Source organism: Gymnoscopelus microlampas (assembly GCF_963454915.1).
Source record: "Gymnoscopelus microlampas genome assembly, chromosome: 24".
NCBI lineage: Eukaryota > Metazoa > Chordata > Actinopteri > Myctophiformes > Myctophidae > Gymnoscopelus > Gymnoscopelus microlampas.
Genome location: NC_139961.1, coordinates 31,600,962 through 31,617,720, shown reverse-complemented (window position 1 = coordinate 31,617,720; position 16,759 = coordinate 31,600,962). Strand labels below are relative to the sequence as shown.

Below are 16,759 nucleotides of genomic sequence, written 5' to 3'. Positions count from 1 at the left end.
GTAAACAAAAAATAAAACAATTGATTATTCCTTTTTCACATATTTTACTGAGTTAACCAACATCAAGTATTCTTTTTATGCTTTATGTGAATCTTCGCCATGCATCTCTGTGCGTATATCGGCCTCATCACTTGCCGCTCTCAAGCTGGTGGTGGGCAGTTGCCACTGAGATTTAAATCAAAAATCATTTTCATTGTCTCTCACAATGACTTGGCATGGCCTGTAATGCATTCATGCTTATCCACTGTTCCCAAAAGCCACCCACAAGTGAGCTGTGATGTGTGGCTAATTATTTTCTGCGGGGTGTGTTTTTCTTCCTTCTTTTTTTCACACCCCAAGCTGTCAAACTGGCAGGCAGAACAAATAATAAACGGCATAATAATTCCTCTGATAGCAACGACTGACGCGCTATTATTGGAATGAGAAAGACAATTAGAAAACGTTGCAGCTGCTTCAACACCATGTGGCAGTGAGGAAAAGGAACCATCTGGGAAGGGGGTAAATTCTTATCACAGCCTCAGATTTGCCTTCACGCCTATCCCAAATACCTCTGATCTGTAGGCCAGGAACATAAAAAATAAGAGCCATTTTAGTGTGTAAAGTCAGAATATCAATCCCAACGCATACGTCCCTGATTAACAGTTGCTGTATGAGAGTTGACCCCTGAATCGATAAAGGGAAGCACAGTGAGTTAACAGTTAAGAAAGCATTAGGTATGATTGGAGAGATGTTTGATCTTTAATGTTTTGTTTTCAACATCTATACTTTTGTCATTGTGGGTGACGGGAAGGGGATCTACATTTGTCCTTTACGTTCCCTAAAATGGGTGGCTAGTGTATTAGCAAAGTAGAAAGAATGCGAGCACAGCAAAAGGAGGAACAGAACAACAAAACATTTTGGAAGTACTAGGCTGAAAAGAAACTGTAGAATTTCATGAAAAAGTGTCCTCTATTTCATAAAAAAGGTAGAAAAGTCCTTTGTCCACAAAGGAATTATGATGAATATTGAAGGAGACGCTTTAGTTGAATGAATAATGACCATTTTCAAATGTTCTATTTATTTGCATATACCTTTTTCTTCCGTATGTGAAAAATTAGCTCAAACTTCGCTCCACAACAGGATGAAAACTAATGAGACAGTCTATTAAGTCATCTTAGAGGATCTGAACGGCAAATGTAGAAATGTCCCTACAACGTGAACAGCAAACTGAAAAAGCAAGTGCAACGCAACTCGTTAAGGTGTCCCCTTAAGAAGGGCCGAGCTTATAGATTGCTTTTTTGTGGTGCTAGTGTCACATATTCACACGACAGCCAATTTTCTATTACTTAATACTCATATTAAGTAGAAGTTAAATGGCTGCAGTGTGAATATAGACAATACAATCCAACGCAGGTAATCAACAGCAGCGTTGAAATACATACTGGTGCAAAACACTCAAGCTACACAGTCAATTGGCTGCTTAACCCACTTCATTATGGTGCAAACATGAAACACATACCGTTGAAACATACCGTATGTACTTTTATGGTGCAAGAAGGGCAGATTTTATCCCTTTGACAACCATGGTGCATTTTGAGTACTGCCTTCTGTCATTGATTAAGGCTGTGCCAAAGGCTCTCGTTTTTGCGAACGGACAACTGCTCTTCCGTATCTGGCAGAAGCTATGCAAGTCTCAGGGAGAGATATGCTTAGCGTACACTCGCACACGCACACATACATACTGTACACACAACACACAAACACATAGGGTTAGTCCCTGAAACAGGGTGACAAGCGTAGCGAACAGGCCGAAAATAGCCGATCTGCAAGCTCACAACTTATAGATCTTCTATTTTCTGAGCTCTTCACTGGTGCGCAACCAAGCATAACTTCCGTCCGTCCGTACTTTACTTCCTGGGCATGCATTAGGTCAGGGAAGCCTGTAGGCCCACGACCATAACTGATGATAACCCCATTTTGAGTGAAGTTCTGAGCTATTGCTGGCTTCTCCTGCACCCAGCAAACAACACAACATGTGACCATACCTCACCCTCTGAACACACACACACACACACACACACACACACACACACACACACACACACACACTCACAAAACCCAACATTTCCCTCACCCCTTTGTGATTCGGGAACAATCTTCATATGGTGCTACTGAGTAAAGCTGTGTACAGGATGGTTTTGTATAAATGACCCTGTGCATGACTTGAAAGTTAGCTTTAATTCAGCATGGACTTGTTCGTTTACACTGACTGCACCAAATTGTGCCGCTGCTCTTCGCGTGAAATACACTACTCAGTAGTACTCACCTACAGCAAAATTGTTGTTGTTAATTTAACTCTAAAATGTAGAAATGGGCCCATACGGGTAAATTCTGTATGACCAGCAGGTGAAATGTAGAGCTTTTGAGGACATCTCAGGTGGATGGTACAGTGCCACCTCAGAGATGCAGGTCAACCGTAGGTTGGAGGGCAGCAGGGGTATTTTTGTACACTCAGTGTAAGCTGTGAATGTCTGGGAGGTGAGTTTGCATACTCAGCTCTCTCTGTTATTCTGTATGAAATCGGATGTGGGTTTGTATTGTACACTGAGCATGATGTCACCATGTTGTAGTGTAGAGATCAGAAGAAGAAAGCCTGGGAGGAAAAGAAAAAACTTCTCCCCTGTTCACACCCCATTTATTATTATTAATTACTTTCATTTATTTGTCTGTTTATTTATTTATGTATTTATTCATCTAGATAAATACATTCAAAAGCACACGATCATGGGGGGGTACAAAATGCTACCATAGACAGGACAATAATGCCCTTAAAAATAATCTAAACAGTGAAGTCAGGGGTTTTAAAGAGTCACAGTTTCATTCGTCCCTCTTTTGTCGCTCTGTTGAAAGAGCAAGGGATTTTGAGAAATGTCATAAGTTCGAAAAAACAACAACTAAAAACTAAACCAAACACCCCAATAACCTCTTACATCCCTGACCTCTTCCTTTATGCTTTGACCCCACCCACTCAGAGCTACAGGACCAGATAATCAGAGAGGTTTGACACAGAAGAAAATGAATTGCCATTAACACATTAAAATTAAACCTATAATCAATATCAATCATACATTCATCAATTCAATAACATGTGGGTTACCGACAGCCATTCTTTGGTTGGCTGTGAAGAGGAGAGGTCGGGGGGGCATGCAGGCACATACACAATAAATGAATAGCACACACTCACACTTAACCACATGAACCCTAGCGTTCCTATTCTGGGCATGCAATAACAGGTGAACATTCTGTGAAAATAGGCTCATTCACCTTACATAGCAGACCTACAAGCTCTGTAGATCTGCTTATTTCAATAACAAAATTTGGTGGGAAGGGGAAAAAGGAAGGGGACCAAGTTTAGACCCCTGGAGGACCCTGTTCAACAAATTATTGTATATAGGGTTCAATTGGTTAAGTATTGTCACTGCAAAAGGAAAGAATGCAAAGATGTACAGCTACTGTACCTGCTCCTTTCTTGGGGTGAGTTTAGTTACATTCTGGCATCTTTTGAACTTGTAAACAGTTTTCTGTATGTTTTTTTTCCATTTGTAACTGTTAACAGGCCCATTGTTTTTTTTCTTCTTAGCATGATATTGTACGTCCACTGTGGTTGGACTTTAACTTCTTGTGCTCTGTGGATCTGAAATGTATACATGTACATGTACTGTATCAGCAGCAGGGGATTTAGTTTTCTTTCCGCCTTTGGATAACGTGCCATGGTCAGGGTCTACAAAACGTATGAGGGCTGAGGTTTGTCGTGTGTGTGTGCGTGTGCACACAAGCACAGTATTCAGTATTGCTTCATATGGACCATATTTCTATTTTAGCCAAAGTCCAGAGCAGTGGAACTATTGTGCCTCATCGCTAATTATGAAAAAAAATAACTCTCATAGAATTGAAGACCAGACACTAGTCCGTTTCTGGTCTCACTCAGACCAGTTTCTCGGATCCGAGTCCAGGTATAAGTGAAATCCTTGAACTGAATTCCCTAAAGTTCTGGGAGCATTCGCTTTCCCCCTGGATTGGTGTTCTGGGACAATCCCATTATGCTCCAATCTGCTTGGCAAGTTCAATCAATCACTGAAAAGTATTTCTAAGTGTAATTTCATGACAATTTGATCCAGGTCTGGATACTATAAGCACAGGGCAGGGTCACAGCAGGTGGATGTATCTAACTGTATGGAAAAGAGAAGCTAGTTTTAATTTTTGTAGCGGTCCTGCGTTTTATACTGTGTTTGCTGTCCCATGTTCTTCAGCTTGAGAAAAGTAGCTTTAGAGATTTTGATGTGCAAAAACAAATGACTTTCTTTTTCTTCTCGTGGTTGGCATTTTGATTGTAAATACCTTTTAACTGGTAACCTTCCTCTGTTGGGTCTATGTTTGATGGCTTCGCTTTAGACAGCTCTTTTTAATGTACCGATTAGTCGATGTTCTTTATTAATATCAGGAATGTAAAACGGGAGAAGAAAAACCCAAGCTTGACTGGAGACTACTGTGTTTTCGTAGGAGTCTGTGCCATTGTGTCGTTCTGATTATAAGCACACTGATATTAGGTTTTTGGGTGGGGCGGGTTAAGTCATTGTTTTGGGATAAGGTTGCCAGACAGCCGAGGCTATAGAATCTTGGTGTCTTTTATTTCTGGGAGTGTGGGGGGTGGGGGTGGGGGGGTAGGACAAGGTCAAATGGAAATGGGAAATGGGTGGTTTAGGACAAATACTGGGTCCAGTGGATCAGACCCAAGTTACAGTTTTCTCTGACATTCCTACGGAGGACAAGATATCGTTCTGTCACACTGCAAAAACACACCCATCTCAACCAAGTATTTCAAAGCTCATAAAGCATCTTATGTTCGTGAATGTATCCAAGATCCATTTTTACTTTTCACAATCAAGTGGAATTGGGGGATTTTTGGGTTATTTGTTTTGGCCTGATGTGTTTTTTTAATTAAGCTTTTAAAAAAACATAACAGTTCTCTCTGATGTTTTGTTTAAAATTAAAGAACTTAGTGAAGATGGTCGGTTTTTGCAGTGTGCAGCTTCAGAACTGGGCAGAGACGGTGCAACACAACCACATATCTCAAGGTAGGACAGTGAATATTCCAAAGCAACCATATCTGAGGCCAGTCCGACATTTCTTTTTTGTTTTTTAAGTTCTCACTTGGTAACATCAAATCAGAAAGGAAATTGTCTGGCTAACTCCTGATAATTCTGTGTTTAACCCATTTTTATGTCCGGTCCACTCAAAGCCTCTTTACTCTTTCATACACAGCAGGTCATAAAAGTATAATATACTATCATTCTCAAACCAGAAGTCTTTGGAGGCTTACTGGTTCGGATCGGATAACGTCGGTCTTCGACGACAGTAAAGGTTTCCGACCAATCACAACCGTGGGAAATTAAGAGGGGTCGGGTGGGGGTTGACACACACAATGTATCTGGAGTTTTGTTTGTGTATTCTGTGTCTAATAGTTCTAGGCATTCTGGGAGCAGGGAAAGAAGTCAAATCATATTTTCAAATGGCTCTCGACGGCCAACGTTAGAAAATGTGTTATTTTTGTTACAATACCTCCTGAAGATAAAATAAATCTATTTATCTGTGAAGAGACAGAGATTTACAGTAATACAGATACTACAGAAGAAATGACAGATTTTAAACAAATGTAAAAAAAAAAATACAAATACAAATGGATATAAATGAATACATGTACAGCTCAATGGGTTTCAAACACAATACAGAAATGTATGAGTCAGTATTGAGTTCAATTTTATATCTTTGCCATTTTATTACATTGTACTGTTGTGACTGCAATGACGAAAAAATATATATAAAGGAATATAAATTAAATTAATTTTTCAAACGTGTGTTGCTCTGTCTTTGCCATCCTGTCTCTTACACGCACGCATGCGCACACACAAAGCAACAATCAATCATTGGTATTTTTTGTTTAGAACTTTAATCATTAAGAAAAAACAAACAGAAGACTTGTAAATCAAGCCGGTCAGATTCACAGTCATGGCAGAAACAAAACATTTCAGAACAGAAACTCCTTCAGTAACCTACTGTAGTAGATTTGCATAGAACGTAAGGTTGACGCTGCGGTTGCTACCAGCGGCCACACAGCAGCTAGAGAGGCAGAGAGCAGAGATGTGAGGCCACACACAGACCACCACATACACACAAAATGTAATATACATCAACTTCACTTCAGAGCTTTGATGGCCCTTAAAGTGCTGAGCGCCAGTTTTAGAGAGGCTCAGGACCCCTGAACCTCAGTATAAACCCCATCGGACCTGACACACTGCAGGATTGAAAGTCTAAAAATACAAGCAGGCTGGTTTTCCCTCTCTGTAAAATTTTACTTTTAGGAGGTGATTTCAAAGGTGGCAACACGAGGGGTGAGACATCTTACATGAAGTACAAAGAGATGTGCTTTAACCACTTAAACCCTACTTCATTGATCGGAGTCCCCCAAGTCCACTCCTTTTTACACTCTACTCCAAATGTCTTCTCTGAAAATAGCCGATCTACAAGCACACAACGCGTGACAACATGCATGGCACGTTGTGAGGTGCAATTCTGATATTTTTGGCAAATGTTCGCTCCGGCATTGGGACGCTAGGATTCAAGTGGTTAACATGGAGTGCGTTGAGTGTACATAATGTACCAGATCAATCATCTATTATTTATATAGAATGCTCCAAGTGTGTCAATTCTCCCAAATCAAAGCATAAACAAGTTTTATTGCTCTTCACTGATATTTGATGCAAGCTGTAGAGACTGGAGGCTGAGCTGAAAACATCTAGGTGACTCTTAGCAACGATACAAGAGGGACAACAGTAGTTGAAGAGTGAATACACAGGGCCTGTAATCGAAGGATCAAAGGTTCAATGCCCACAGCCAACTGTGTGCCTGTCGACAGTCTGAATCCTTTAGCAAGACCTTTCTTAAACATGAAACCTGCTTACTCACTGTAAGCTGCTCTGAATAAGCCAGGGAACTAACTGGACAAATATAAATGCTAAACATATTCTTTGGCAGAAATAAATGGAAGAGTCCACACGTCCATATTTAATGGAAGAGTGGACTCACTCTTGCAGAGTAACTTTTGAAATAAAAATGTGTAGACATTTCACTTTGTGAAACGTTTTCAGAACATAATGATCAATTAATCACTAACATCCGATGTCCCTGTAGTCTCAAGCACACAAGAATACTTTCTAGAATCTCCCAGACCACTGAAGAGGCCAGTGCTAGAACTGCAAAGCACTGGTAATAAACCATATACAACCAGCCACCACCATAAAATAGTGGCGTCAAAAGAGGATGCTTGATTTGGTTCAAAGTCTGCCTGCGGTAGTTTTATAACAGATAAAACAACTTGGGCAATATCAGATTATAGTATATGATATCATATTAGAGTTCTTTAACCCATTTAAAATTTGACATGGTTGGGGAACTTGGGATGTATTCACTCACTGCACACCAGTGTGTACACTATGTGACAGTCTGTCAGCGCTCAAACCAATTTTACTGGCACAATGAATGGAGAATGAAATGAGATCTCCAAAGTGAAAGACCGCTGTCACAAAGTTACTCCCATACGTAAAGTGCCCCAGGAATCAAATACAGAATACTCAAGTTGACTGATACAATATGTAAAGATTGTGCATACTGCTAAATGTGCCTTCTAAAAACCCATACAGTAGAATGTCAGTGAGGTATGACTGTTAGCTATTAACTCCCCCTGCTGATGAAACACAGTAACTCAATAAATAAAACAAAAATAACATGCCAATACAGTTTAGCTTAAAAATCCAATACCCAGAGAAACATTACAATTTTTACACATCTAAAGTCAGTAGATCAAACTATTTAAAATGTTAACAATCGTCATAACATCCTGAAATAAAAAACAGCAGTTACGACAGTAACTTCAAGGGGGCGGTCTCAAATACAATACAACATTCTTGCCGGTTCAGTTCAATAACAATGGTTCCCTCCGCCCAGTAACAAAAAATATTTCCCCATGACACAAGTGAATTTTCTGGATAGAAGCTTCACCTGCTTGTTTTCACACATTCAAGTAGTCCCTAGTAAGGGGGATACTGTATGTACATTAACATACAGTATAATAACAATAATAGTAATACATTATTATTTGGTATTATAATTGGTATTATAGTGCATTGCCAGTGCTGTTGTGCCAGATAATATTAAGTCCATGACTGAAGGGGGAATCTGACATAGGTCAGCAGCATGAAGGCCCATTTATACTCAACATTAAGTGCATGTACAGATATGGACGGAGAGTTCTGTTTGTTTTCTACGTTCATTTCGTCCCTCTTTCGGCACATTTTCTGAAAGCTTATGGATATGGACGAAACGCAGCAGTACCAACAGAAATCGTGATTGTAGAAAGACAAGGTGAAGAGTTTTAAAAGTTGGTGAGAATTTCCAAACATCTACTGTATGATATCGGCAAACCGCTTAAAATGAGCACAGGGACAAACGGTTATTACAGAGCAGCTCTTTCTTATAACAAATACATTACTACGACCTCCTCGACCTTCACCATGTTTGTTTTACTCTGACCTGCCCTCTAGTGGATGTACTGCATGACTAACATGATCATTTCTTTTGTTCAGTGCTTTTACTCATAATTTGGGGTCTCTGATGTGCCTACTAAGAAAACAAAATAAAATAAAATGCAAAACATATAAGAAACTAGTCATTTTGATTGGCCTCCTGGTCATATGTCACATAGGGGCTTATTTTCATACACCCCCCGCAATATCTCCATCCACCGGGTGGAGAAGTATATTTTCTTTATCCAACATGTTTTTTTCTCGCCTCCTCTGTAAAACCAGGAAATACCCTCCTGTGAGAGTTGAAATGTGGTTGATATTCTGTGTATGCTAAAATATATATAAATATATATATTGCAGCAAACCATTTAGTTACACCAACATTGTTCTTGTGAAGCAGTCTGTTCTGTTGGTGATTATTGGTGAAGATTATCAAGGTCGCTACTCGTCATTGAGATGCCTCAAATATTTGCCTCACAAGCAAATGGCAATTCATTCTTAAATACTAGACCTCTATGAACAAAACTGGTTCACAATAACAGTCAGTTAGAGGTGCGGACTGCAGGTATACAGGCAAACACCATGGTTAAGCCACAGATTACAGATTATTATCAGAATTTACATTCTGATAAACAGTGGCTGGGTCCAGGTGGGTGAAATAATATATAATGAATACATTTGGTTGTCTCATCTTCCCATTAAGTGATATCCCCAACCAAGCAGAATACAATGGCACTGTCCCTTTAAAAGGTCGCTGTAATACACTGCAATAACGTCTTATCATGGTACGGCCTCTCTAGCCCGTGCTTAGAAGGCAGGTGAACTTTCACTGTATGGTTTCAAAATCACTAACCCGAGACACGACCAGTTCCGGAAAGGGACGTGGGAGAGGAGGAGCAGCAAACTCCCTCAGCAGCTATAAACCAACACAGATTGCCTTGAATTTCACTCAAAAAGAACCCAAAAACAGGCTATAGAGGGATGTGGAGAATGCTTCACCTGAGTGGTGTTTTCAGCAAACAACTTTTAAAACATGTTTTAAAGGGCCTTAAACAACATTATTCAAAGTTTTAAAAGTAGTAAAAAACATCGATGCTAATGTAAAGGACGGATACAAGTATGTGAGCAGCGATGGTTACATCGTTTGAATCTGGCGTGTTCATTTTCATACGTAAAGGGAGTATAAATGGGCCTTACAGTTTAAAGCAACTGGTCTTTAAACATGCTCGTGAATACAGACATACAGTACATACATACTCACACACACACACTGGAGATACTCCTCAACACAAGCTGTGCTGACAGTCTATTCAGTAACCAAAATAAGTGCAAGAGATTTACAGCATAGGGAAGCTTGGTGGAAGACGTCTGATTGGATACAGCCGTGCGGTTGTATTCCAACCGGGTTCTATTCCAGCAGGGGGTCATCGTCTTCCTCATCCAGCTGGAGTCTCTGGAAGGGCCTGGAGGCTGAGGGACTGCGGCTTTTCAGCAGCCTGAAAAGGCCTGAAACAACAACGTTTCCTGGTTAATTTGTTCTGTGACAAACACTTCCTGTACACTTCCTGTCGTCGGAGGCATCCCGGTGCCTCCGGGGACTCACAACATTGTCCTGTTCTAACCCCTCTTGTTTTGTCATAAAGTCACAAAACACCCTGATAAGTAAAGCTGGCATGTTTGTATCCCGTCTGAAGACTTCTTCCTGTGTTTCCCTACACTATGTCCCTCTCAGGTTTCCAACTGTATAAAGAGTATGGGTCACTCCTTTAGTTTTGGTGTGGGACTATTCACTAATTAGTGTTGTATTGTTGTATGTTGTGTGTGTGCTACGGGTATATGGGAGCTCCCTAGAAATTTCGTTGTGTGCAATTGTGTATGCATTTGTGTGCAATGACAAATAAAAGCCTATTCTATTCTAGGATCCATTCATACACAAGAATGCTCACATCCTCATATTAACTTTGTTTTTTTACGCTAGGACCTACCAGTGAGTGTTGTGAGGACCAGCAGGACTCCCACCACCAGGCCCACCACCATGGCAGCATTGACGCAGTGCTCCCCAGTCAGCATACACCTTGCCTGGTCTAGGGTCCCGTTGTTGGGTCCCGGAGGCACAGAGAGCAGACGGCACATCAGCGGGTAAATGTCCACACTCTGCAACACGGGCATGCGATAACCCGGACGGAAGCTTGGCCCGGTGGCCGCCAGGAAGGGATGCATGCTGGGTAAGGAGTTGTCATAGCCATGATCGCCCACTGAGGGGGGGGAGAGAGAGAGAGAGAGGTTTGCATTTCTGTATGTGTGAAATATGTGTAATTTTGTGTAACTGCCCATTGTACCCAATATGACATCAGAACATTTATGGACCAAACATCAATTTACAATTTAGGCATTTAGCACTTATCCAGAGCGACTTACAAGTGTGAGATCGGAATAAACAGAGTAAGCATGAACTTTAGTGAAAAAAATAATTTAAAAAAGTAAATACCGTAATTTCCGGACTATAAAGCGCACCTGAATATAAGCCGCACCAGCCAAATTTAGGGGAAAAAACGAATGTGTACATATACAAGCCGCACTGGACTATAAGCCGCAGGTGTAAAATCCATAGATTTAGAAGGTGCCCAAGTGGCCGTTAGCTGTAAAAATCCATAGATTAGCCGCACCGTTGTACTGTATAGGCGCAGGGTTCAAAGCATGGGGAAAAAGTAGCAGCTTATAGTCCGGAAAATACGGTAATCACATAAATACAGCACAGAGACAGCGTGGTGCCTCGAAGAAACTAGGATACCAGATAAACAACAAACCTAGCATCTGTCTAAACAACATGCCATCTGAACATTCTGTACATTTCAAACTATGTCATCAATATTCAATGCCTTGATATTGGCGTTTTTTTTTTAAGTTCCATAATAATACACTAGAGTGACTCCATCAGCATACTGTATCTATTTACAAAACACTAAACATTGCGTATTTGACGACGGCCTTACAAGCACAATAACGGCAACTTTCTTTTTCCTGCAACATGACTTACGCCTTGGCAGCTTGCTCCCTTTCTGCACGATGGTCCAGCCCTCGTCAGCGACCAAGATGATTGGCTGGATGTGCTGGTTGTTCCTATAATGCAGCCTATCAGGGATGGCCTTTTTCAGGTAAGCCGTCATGTGGGGGTGGCACTTTTTGAGCAGACCGAAGACTGTCTCTGGATCTGAGAAAGAGGCATGCAAGCATGCACACAGGCACGCATACACACACTTCAGTGAACCATGCCCCATATGTAGAAACATTTGATCTGCACCTGCTCTATTCTACTCGCATCTATTTATGTGTGTAACTGTACCATGACTGATATATATATATACACAGAACTGTGACTCTATTGTCATATGATTAAAGTAAAATGGAGAAGTTGTGTAGACTATAACTGCGGTAGTAGTTTCATACTCTTCATGACTTTCATGAAGTTCATGTCCTGGTTGTACAGAAAAGGCACCGATGCAGTGTAAATCCATTAATGATAAAAAGTAGGGGGTAGTAAAAGGTTTTAGTGCCGTTTGAGAGACGTTTTAATGGTAAGATAAAATACTTTGTGAATACAGCCCCAGGGGTCTCCTATTTTAAATGCATGAGAGTTGTAGGCCCAAAACAACCTGACATCCTGATTGTACACTTGAGAGTTCCATTTTATTCTGTCCTCTCCTCTCTGCTGGTATATGGGTACCTTTGAGTGGGATGAGGGCAGCGACAGGTGTGATGTCCACCAGGGAGTAGTTGTCTGGGTGCAGGCAGTCGTCCAGCCTGATGAGGCGGTCGGCAGAGCACTGGGCCATGCCGTGGTCACTGGTGACCAGGACGTTGACATGTCCCCACAGGCCAGCCTGTTCCAGCTCTGACATCAGCAGCCCTATGTGGTCATCTACCTACACACACACAAAATTGTGATCAACTTGATTTGCAAAGGAACCTTTCAAACATATCTCCTCCAAGCTCAATTTGTTTTACAAAAGGGCCCTAGGATCAGGGTTCCCACACATTTTTTACAATGAATTTTCTAAACTTTTCCAAAGCATTTTACCCCATTTCCTATAATGGTGCAATAATAAACATGTGGGCCATCAATCAATGCCTCCAGACAGACTCGAGCAAAGGTGTCACGTGACAAAAAGAGATCTACAAGCTAACAACGTATCACAGTGCACCGTGTTGTTAGCTTGTAGATCTATTATTTTTGCCACATGACGTCCTGTATACATTAGGCCACACGCATTTCATGTTTCTTATGAACGAAATCAACAGCCAAAAAAACTAAATGATATCCAAACATTTTCCAAAACATTCAGTTACCGGTAATTCCAAACCTGTTCCAGGCCTGAAACCAGTTTTTTGAATTTCAAAATATTTCCAGGAATTGACCGTGGGAACCCTGTAGGATGGACAGACGGCACCCCCCACAAAAATAAAGGCAGTTGAACCAATAGAGGGCACGCACAAGCACAGAAACACATTTGTCATATAGCGTAGAGCCGTAGACATGTACAGTGTGTATGGTGTACGGTACCTCTTTCAGTGCCTTGGCCATGGCAGTGTCGTTGTCAGGGCCATATATATGACCAGAGCGGTCAGGCTCCTCATAGTACAGGGCTGAAAACATCACTCCTTTCTCCTAATGGGATGGCAGGGACAATGAATCAATCAATATGGACATAGGTTGCAATAGGTTGCCTGGCAATGCCAGTGGGCCTACTGCAGATATCTGTCACCAGTTGGAATCAAGGAAACTGTAAATGTTGACTCTGGCTTTTCTGTGTTCATACACAAATTCATTTCCGCCCCAACTAGTTTCTCAAGTAGTGCAAAGACGTAATTAGTAGATAAACAGTACAGTGTAGTCGGCTCAGCTACGGTCACGTATGGGAACAAGGAGTTTCCTCACCTTTTCGTCCCCTTTCATCCAGTTGGTCACGTTCCCTATCCGTTCCCTGAAGGTCATGTCAGAGTTGTACTGCAGGAAGTGTGTGGCCGTGCGGTTTCTGATGACCACGTCGGAGCCGGGCCACATCATGGCTGCCGTCTTGTAGCCGGAGTCCAGCGCTGTGATCCAGAGGGGCTGGGCCTCGTTCCACCAGAATGGGTCTTTGTCGTCGGATATGCTAAAGTTCTTGTGGTTGATCGGGTCGTACATACGGCTGGCCAGGATGCCATGAGACTCTGCATACAGTCCTGTCACCTGGATATAACGATCAGGCAGTCAGGAAAACAAAAGGAAACTGTTTTTAATACTGAGGTTTTACACCAAAGCCATATGATAGAATGTATTATTTAAAACTGAAACGAAGAACAAGTGGCTACCTAGCTTCATATATTGCGGGCCCAGTTTACTGTAGCTAGCTAGCTGGTTAAAAGTTACAGCTAGAGAGAGTGGGAGACCCGTCGTACAGTACATTCAACTGGTTGACTTTATCTTTGAAATAAGCATTTTTCATGATTTTCAATGACTTGCGCACCTGTCGCCAACCTTTGAGGTGTGCATCGGCCTCCTTCACAAAAATGATTTTCAATGAAAAATTTGCTGGAATAAAAAATGAATGCAGGATCAAATGAGGTCAATACAAAGAGCTGAGAGGTGAGGTGGTGGCCGTAATGTTGAACAGGGTCAGCTGGTGGCTGAGAGGCAAGTATGCTATTCTGACTGACAAACTATGCAAATCACGCCCAGCCTAACTGACAAAATTCATGTCACCTCAGGGCAAGCTCTTTGTTGCCAGTCGGCTGTGATCCAGCGGTCTAGTGTCAGTAAATAAAGACATGTGATACCTGGAGGTATAATACGCTGTTGAATTGCATAGCTGAGGATAAAGCCAACGAACAATATTGAAACATGACACAACCATACTCTGGGCCACAGCTGTCGTATACAAAAGTCATATCTCCCCACCCGCCCCTTATTGTTACCAGGCTGTAGTGGTTGGGAAAGGTCTTGGTCACAAAGACGTTGGTTAGATGGTCCACCAGGACTCCCTGGCTGAAGAGCAGCTTCAGGTTGGGCATGGGGAACCTCTGCAGGTAGTCGGCACGGAAACCATCAAATGACACCAGCAGCAGGGGCGGAGGGTCCTCGCTGTGATTGGCTGGCTTAGTGCCTGTGTCTGGCCTCACTCCAGTCAGTGAGCTGAGGCCACAAACGAAGCCCAACAGCATGCTGGGTAACATTCTTAAGAGGTAACATAAGGGTCACATAAACACAAAGAGAGAGAAAGACAGAGACATAGTTCATTTTGAGTAAGTTGTTAAGCACATGATAGCTGACAGAAAAGGAAGAAAGCATAGTTATCCTATTTATTTCAAAAGAAAAGAAGCAACAACTAGCGCTACAGCACTCATGAAACAGGTGAAAGATTCAGCTTTTCCAGGAAATGACTCAAAGCCAGCCACACACTTTCAGTTAGTTCGACACCGTTAACCATAAAAGAACCCCACCTAGTGAATATAATTACAGGCAAAATCACCAACTGTAACCATCGGTATATAATCATTGGCTCATGGCATCTGTGCAATATCACAAAACAGAGGTACGGCTTGGAAAGCAATAACACAATTCATGCAGTCCAGTTTACTGTACTTTAATAACATCATGGTTCATTTTAGATAGTGTGCAGAATATCTCTCTGTTCTCTGACTCTTGTTTTAATTGCCAAACCTGCAGTACATTCTTGTCTGAATGTTACCATTCAAACTGGTTCCTGTATGTACTTAAAATTCTTGAATGTAGAATGAATGATAGCTGGCTCTGATGTTTGTTTTCCCATTACAGCAAGACATTTTCAAAGCAGTGTCTATGTAACTCCTTGACTTGACACAATACGCCCCATGGACTCACAAATCTAGGGTCATATACGAAAAATGTAGGCCTGTAGGCCAGCACACAATGTAATTGTCCAGAGTCTCCATGCAGACAGTAACGTGGCCTTAATAGGAGCACCACACACAGATCATGCCCCATTCCCTCCTGCTCTTCCTGCCCCTGAAATGCAATTTTCCAATTTGCTTCTTGATTTGAAGAAGCTCTGCTGTAAGAAGAGCTGACTGCGATCTCAAAGGAGCCCGTAGAACTGGAGTTAATGTGATTAAATTAAGTTAGGTCTATAATTGAAAGAAACATTTGGCAAGCAAGGCAAGTAAACAAACATTCATTAAGTCATTGAGGTTCTGTCACATACACAAACACTCATAATCACACACACACACACACACACACACACACACACACACACACACACACACACACACACACACACACACACACACACGTAGTAAAGTAAACCTTAGCAAAATAAACATCCAATTACAAAAGAAAGTGCACTTCATATGCAAAGTAGATGTCACTCTCTCTCTCTCTCTCTCTCACACACACACACACACACACACACACACACACACACACAAAACCAGGAAGTTCATCATTTTGCAACAAATGATTGAAAAACAATAAAAGATGCCACCAGATCACCAACACAAACATGCCATAATATTCAGCACACTGTGATTTGTGTGTAATATTTGATATGGGAGCAGCAGCAGGTAAACAGTATTATATTACCTGGCAGAAATCAGTGGCTGTAACCTTATATACCAGACTGGCTAGCATTAGCAGGCTAATGTCACACATAACAACGTTGATATTTTACAAGCAACAGCTAAACAGCAGTCCATATTACCTGCAGGCGTTTCTGTCCACAGTCGTTACAACAGCTCGTTCCCTCCTTCAGGTAGAAAACGTTCAGTAACTTTCTCCAGTCAGTCTAGTTTGTCAACATCCACTGCATTCTGCCTGCACTTCCTCAAAATAGACCCACGCCCGCGTCATGTTTTGTTTAAGCCGAGCGACAGCTCCAGCAGCCAATCAGCATGCGACAGGTTCATGGCAAGCCCCCAGAACCGCGGTAGAACCAGGGTAGAACCATACAGTCTATGGGTAGAACAGTGAAGCTGCCGTCGCCTGGTGGTCAAATCTGAGATTGCAAAACTTCAGCATTTAAAACGCTACTGCCATACATAGACTGGGCTGCCATAGAGTTAAAAACATGCTTCTACCGCCTGAAACGCTAGTGCGCCTGCTCTATTGGCTCCAATTCAGGAAG

General features: G+C 41.8%; 1 protein-coding gene across 1 annotated transcript; it reads right to left on the bottom strand.

Moving 5' to 3' along the window:
• Positions 1 to 5,469: 5,469 nt before the first annotated feature.
• Positions 5,470 to 16,452, bottom strand: enpp4 (ectonucleotide pyrophosphatase/phosphodiesterase 4). Its single transcript, XM_084050847.1, has 8 exons — positions 16,337 to 16,452; positions 14,574 to 14,832; positions 13,555 to 13,848; positions 13,180 to 13,284; positions 12,343 to 12,541; positions 11,656 to 11,829; positions 10,604 to 10,873; positions 5,470 to 10,124 (listed from the first exon to the last, which is right to left on the bottom strand). Exons 2-8 carry the CDS (start codon positions 14,829 to 14,831, stop codon positions 10,027 to 10,029), a joined length of 1,398 nt encoding a protein of 465 aa, XP_083906973.1. The 5' UTR covers position 14,832; positions 16,337 to 16,452; the 3' UTR covers positions 5,470 to 10,026.
• Between the last annotated feature and the right edge of the window lie 307 nt (positions 16,453 to 16,759).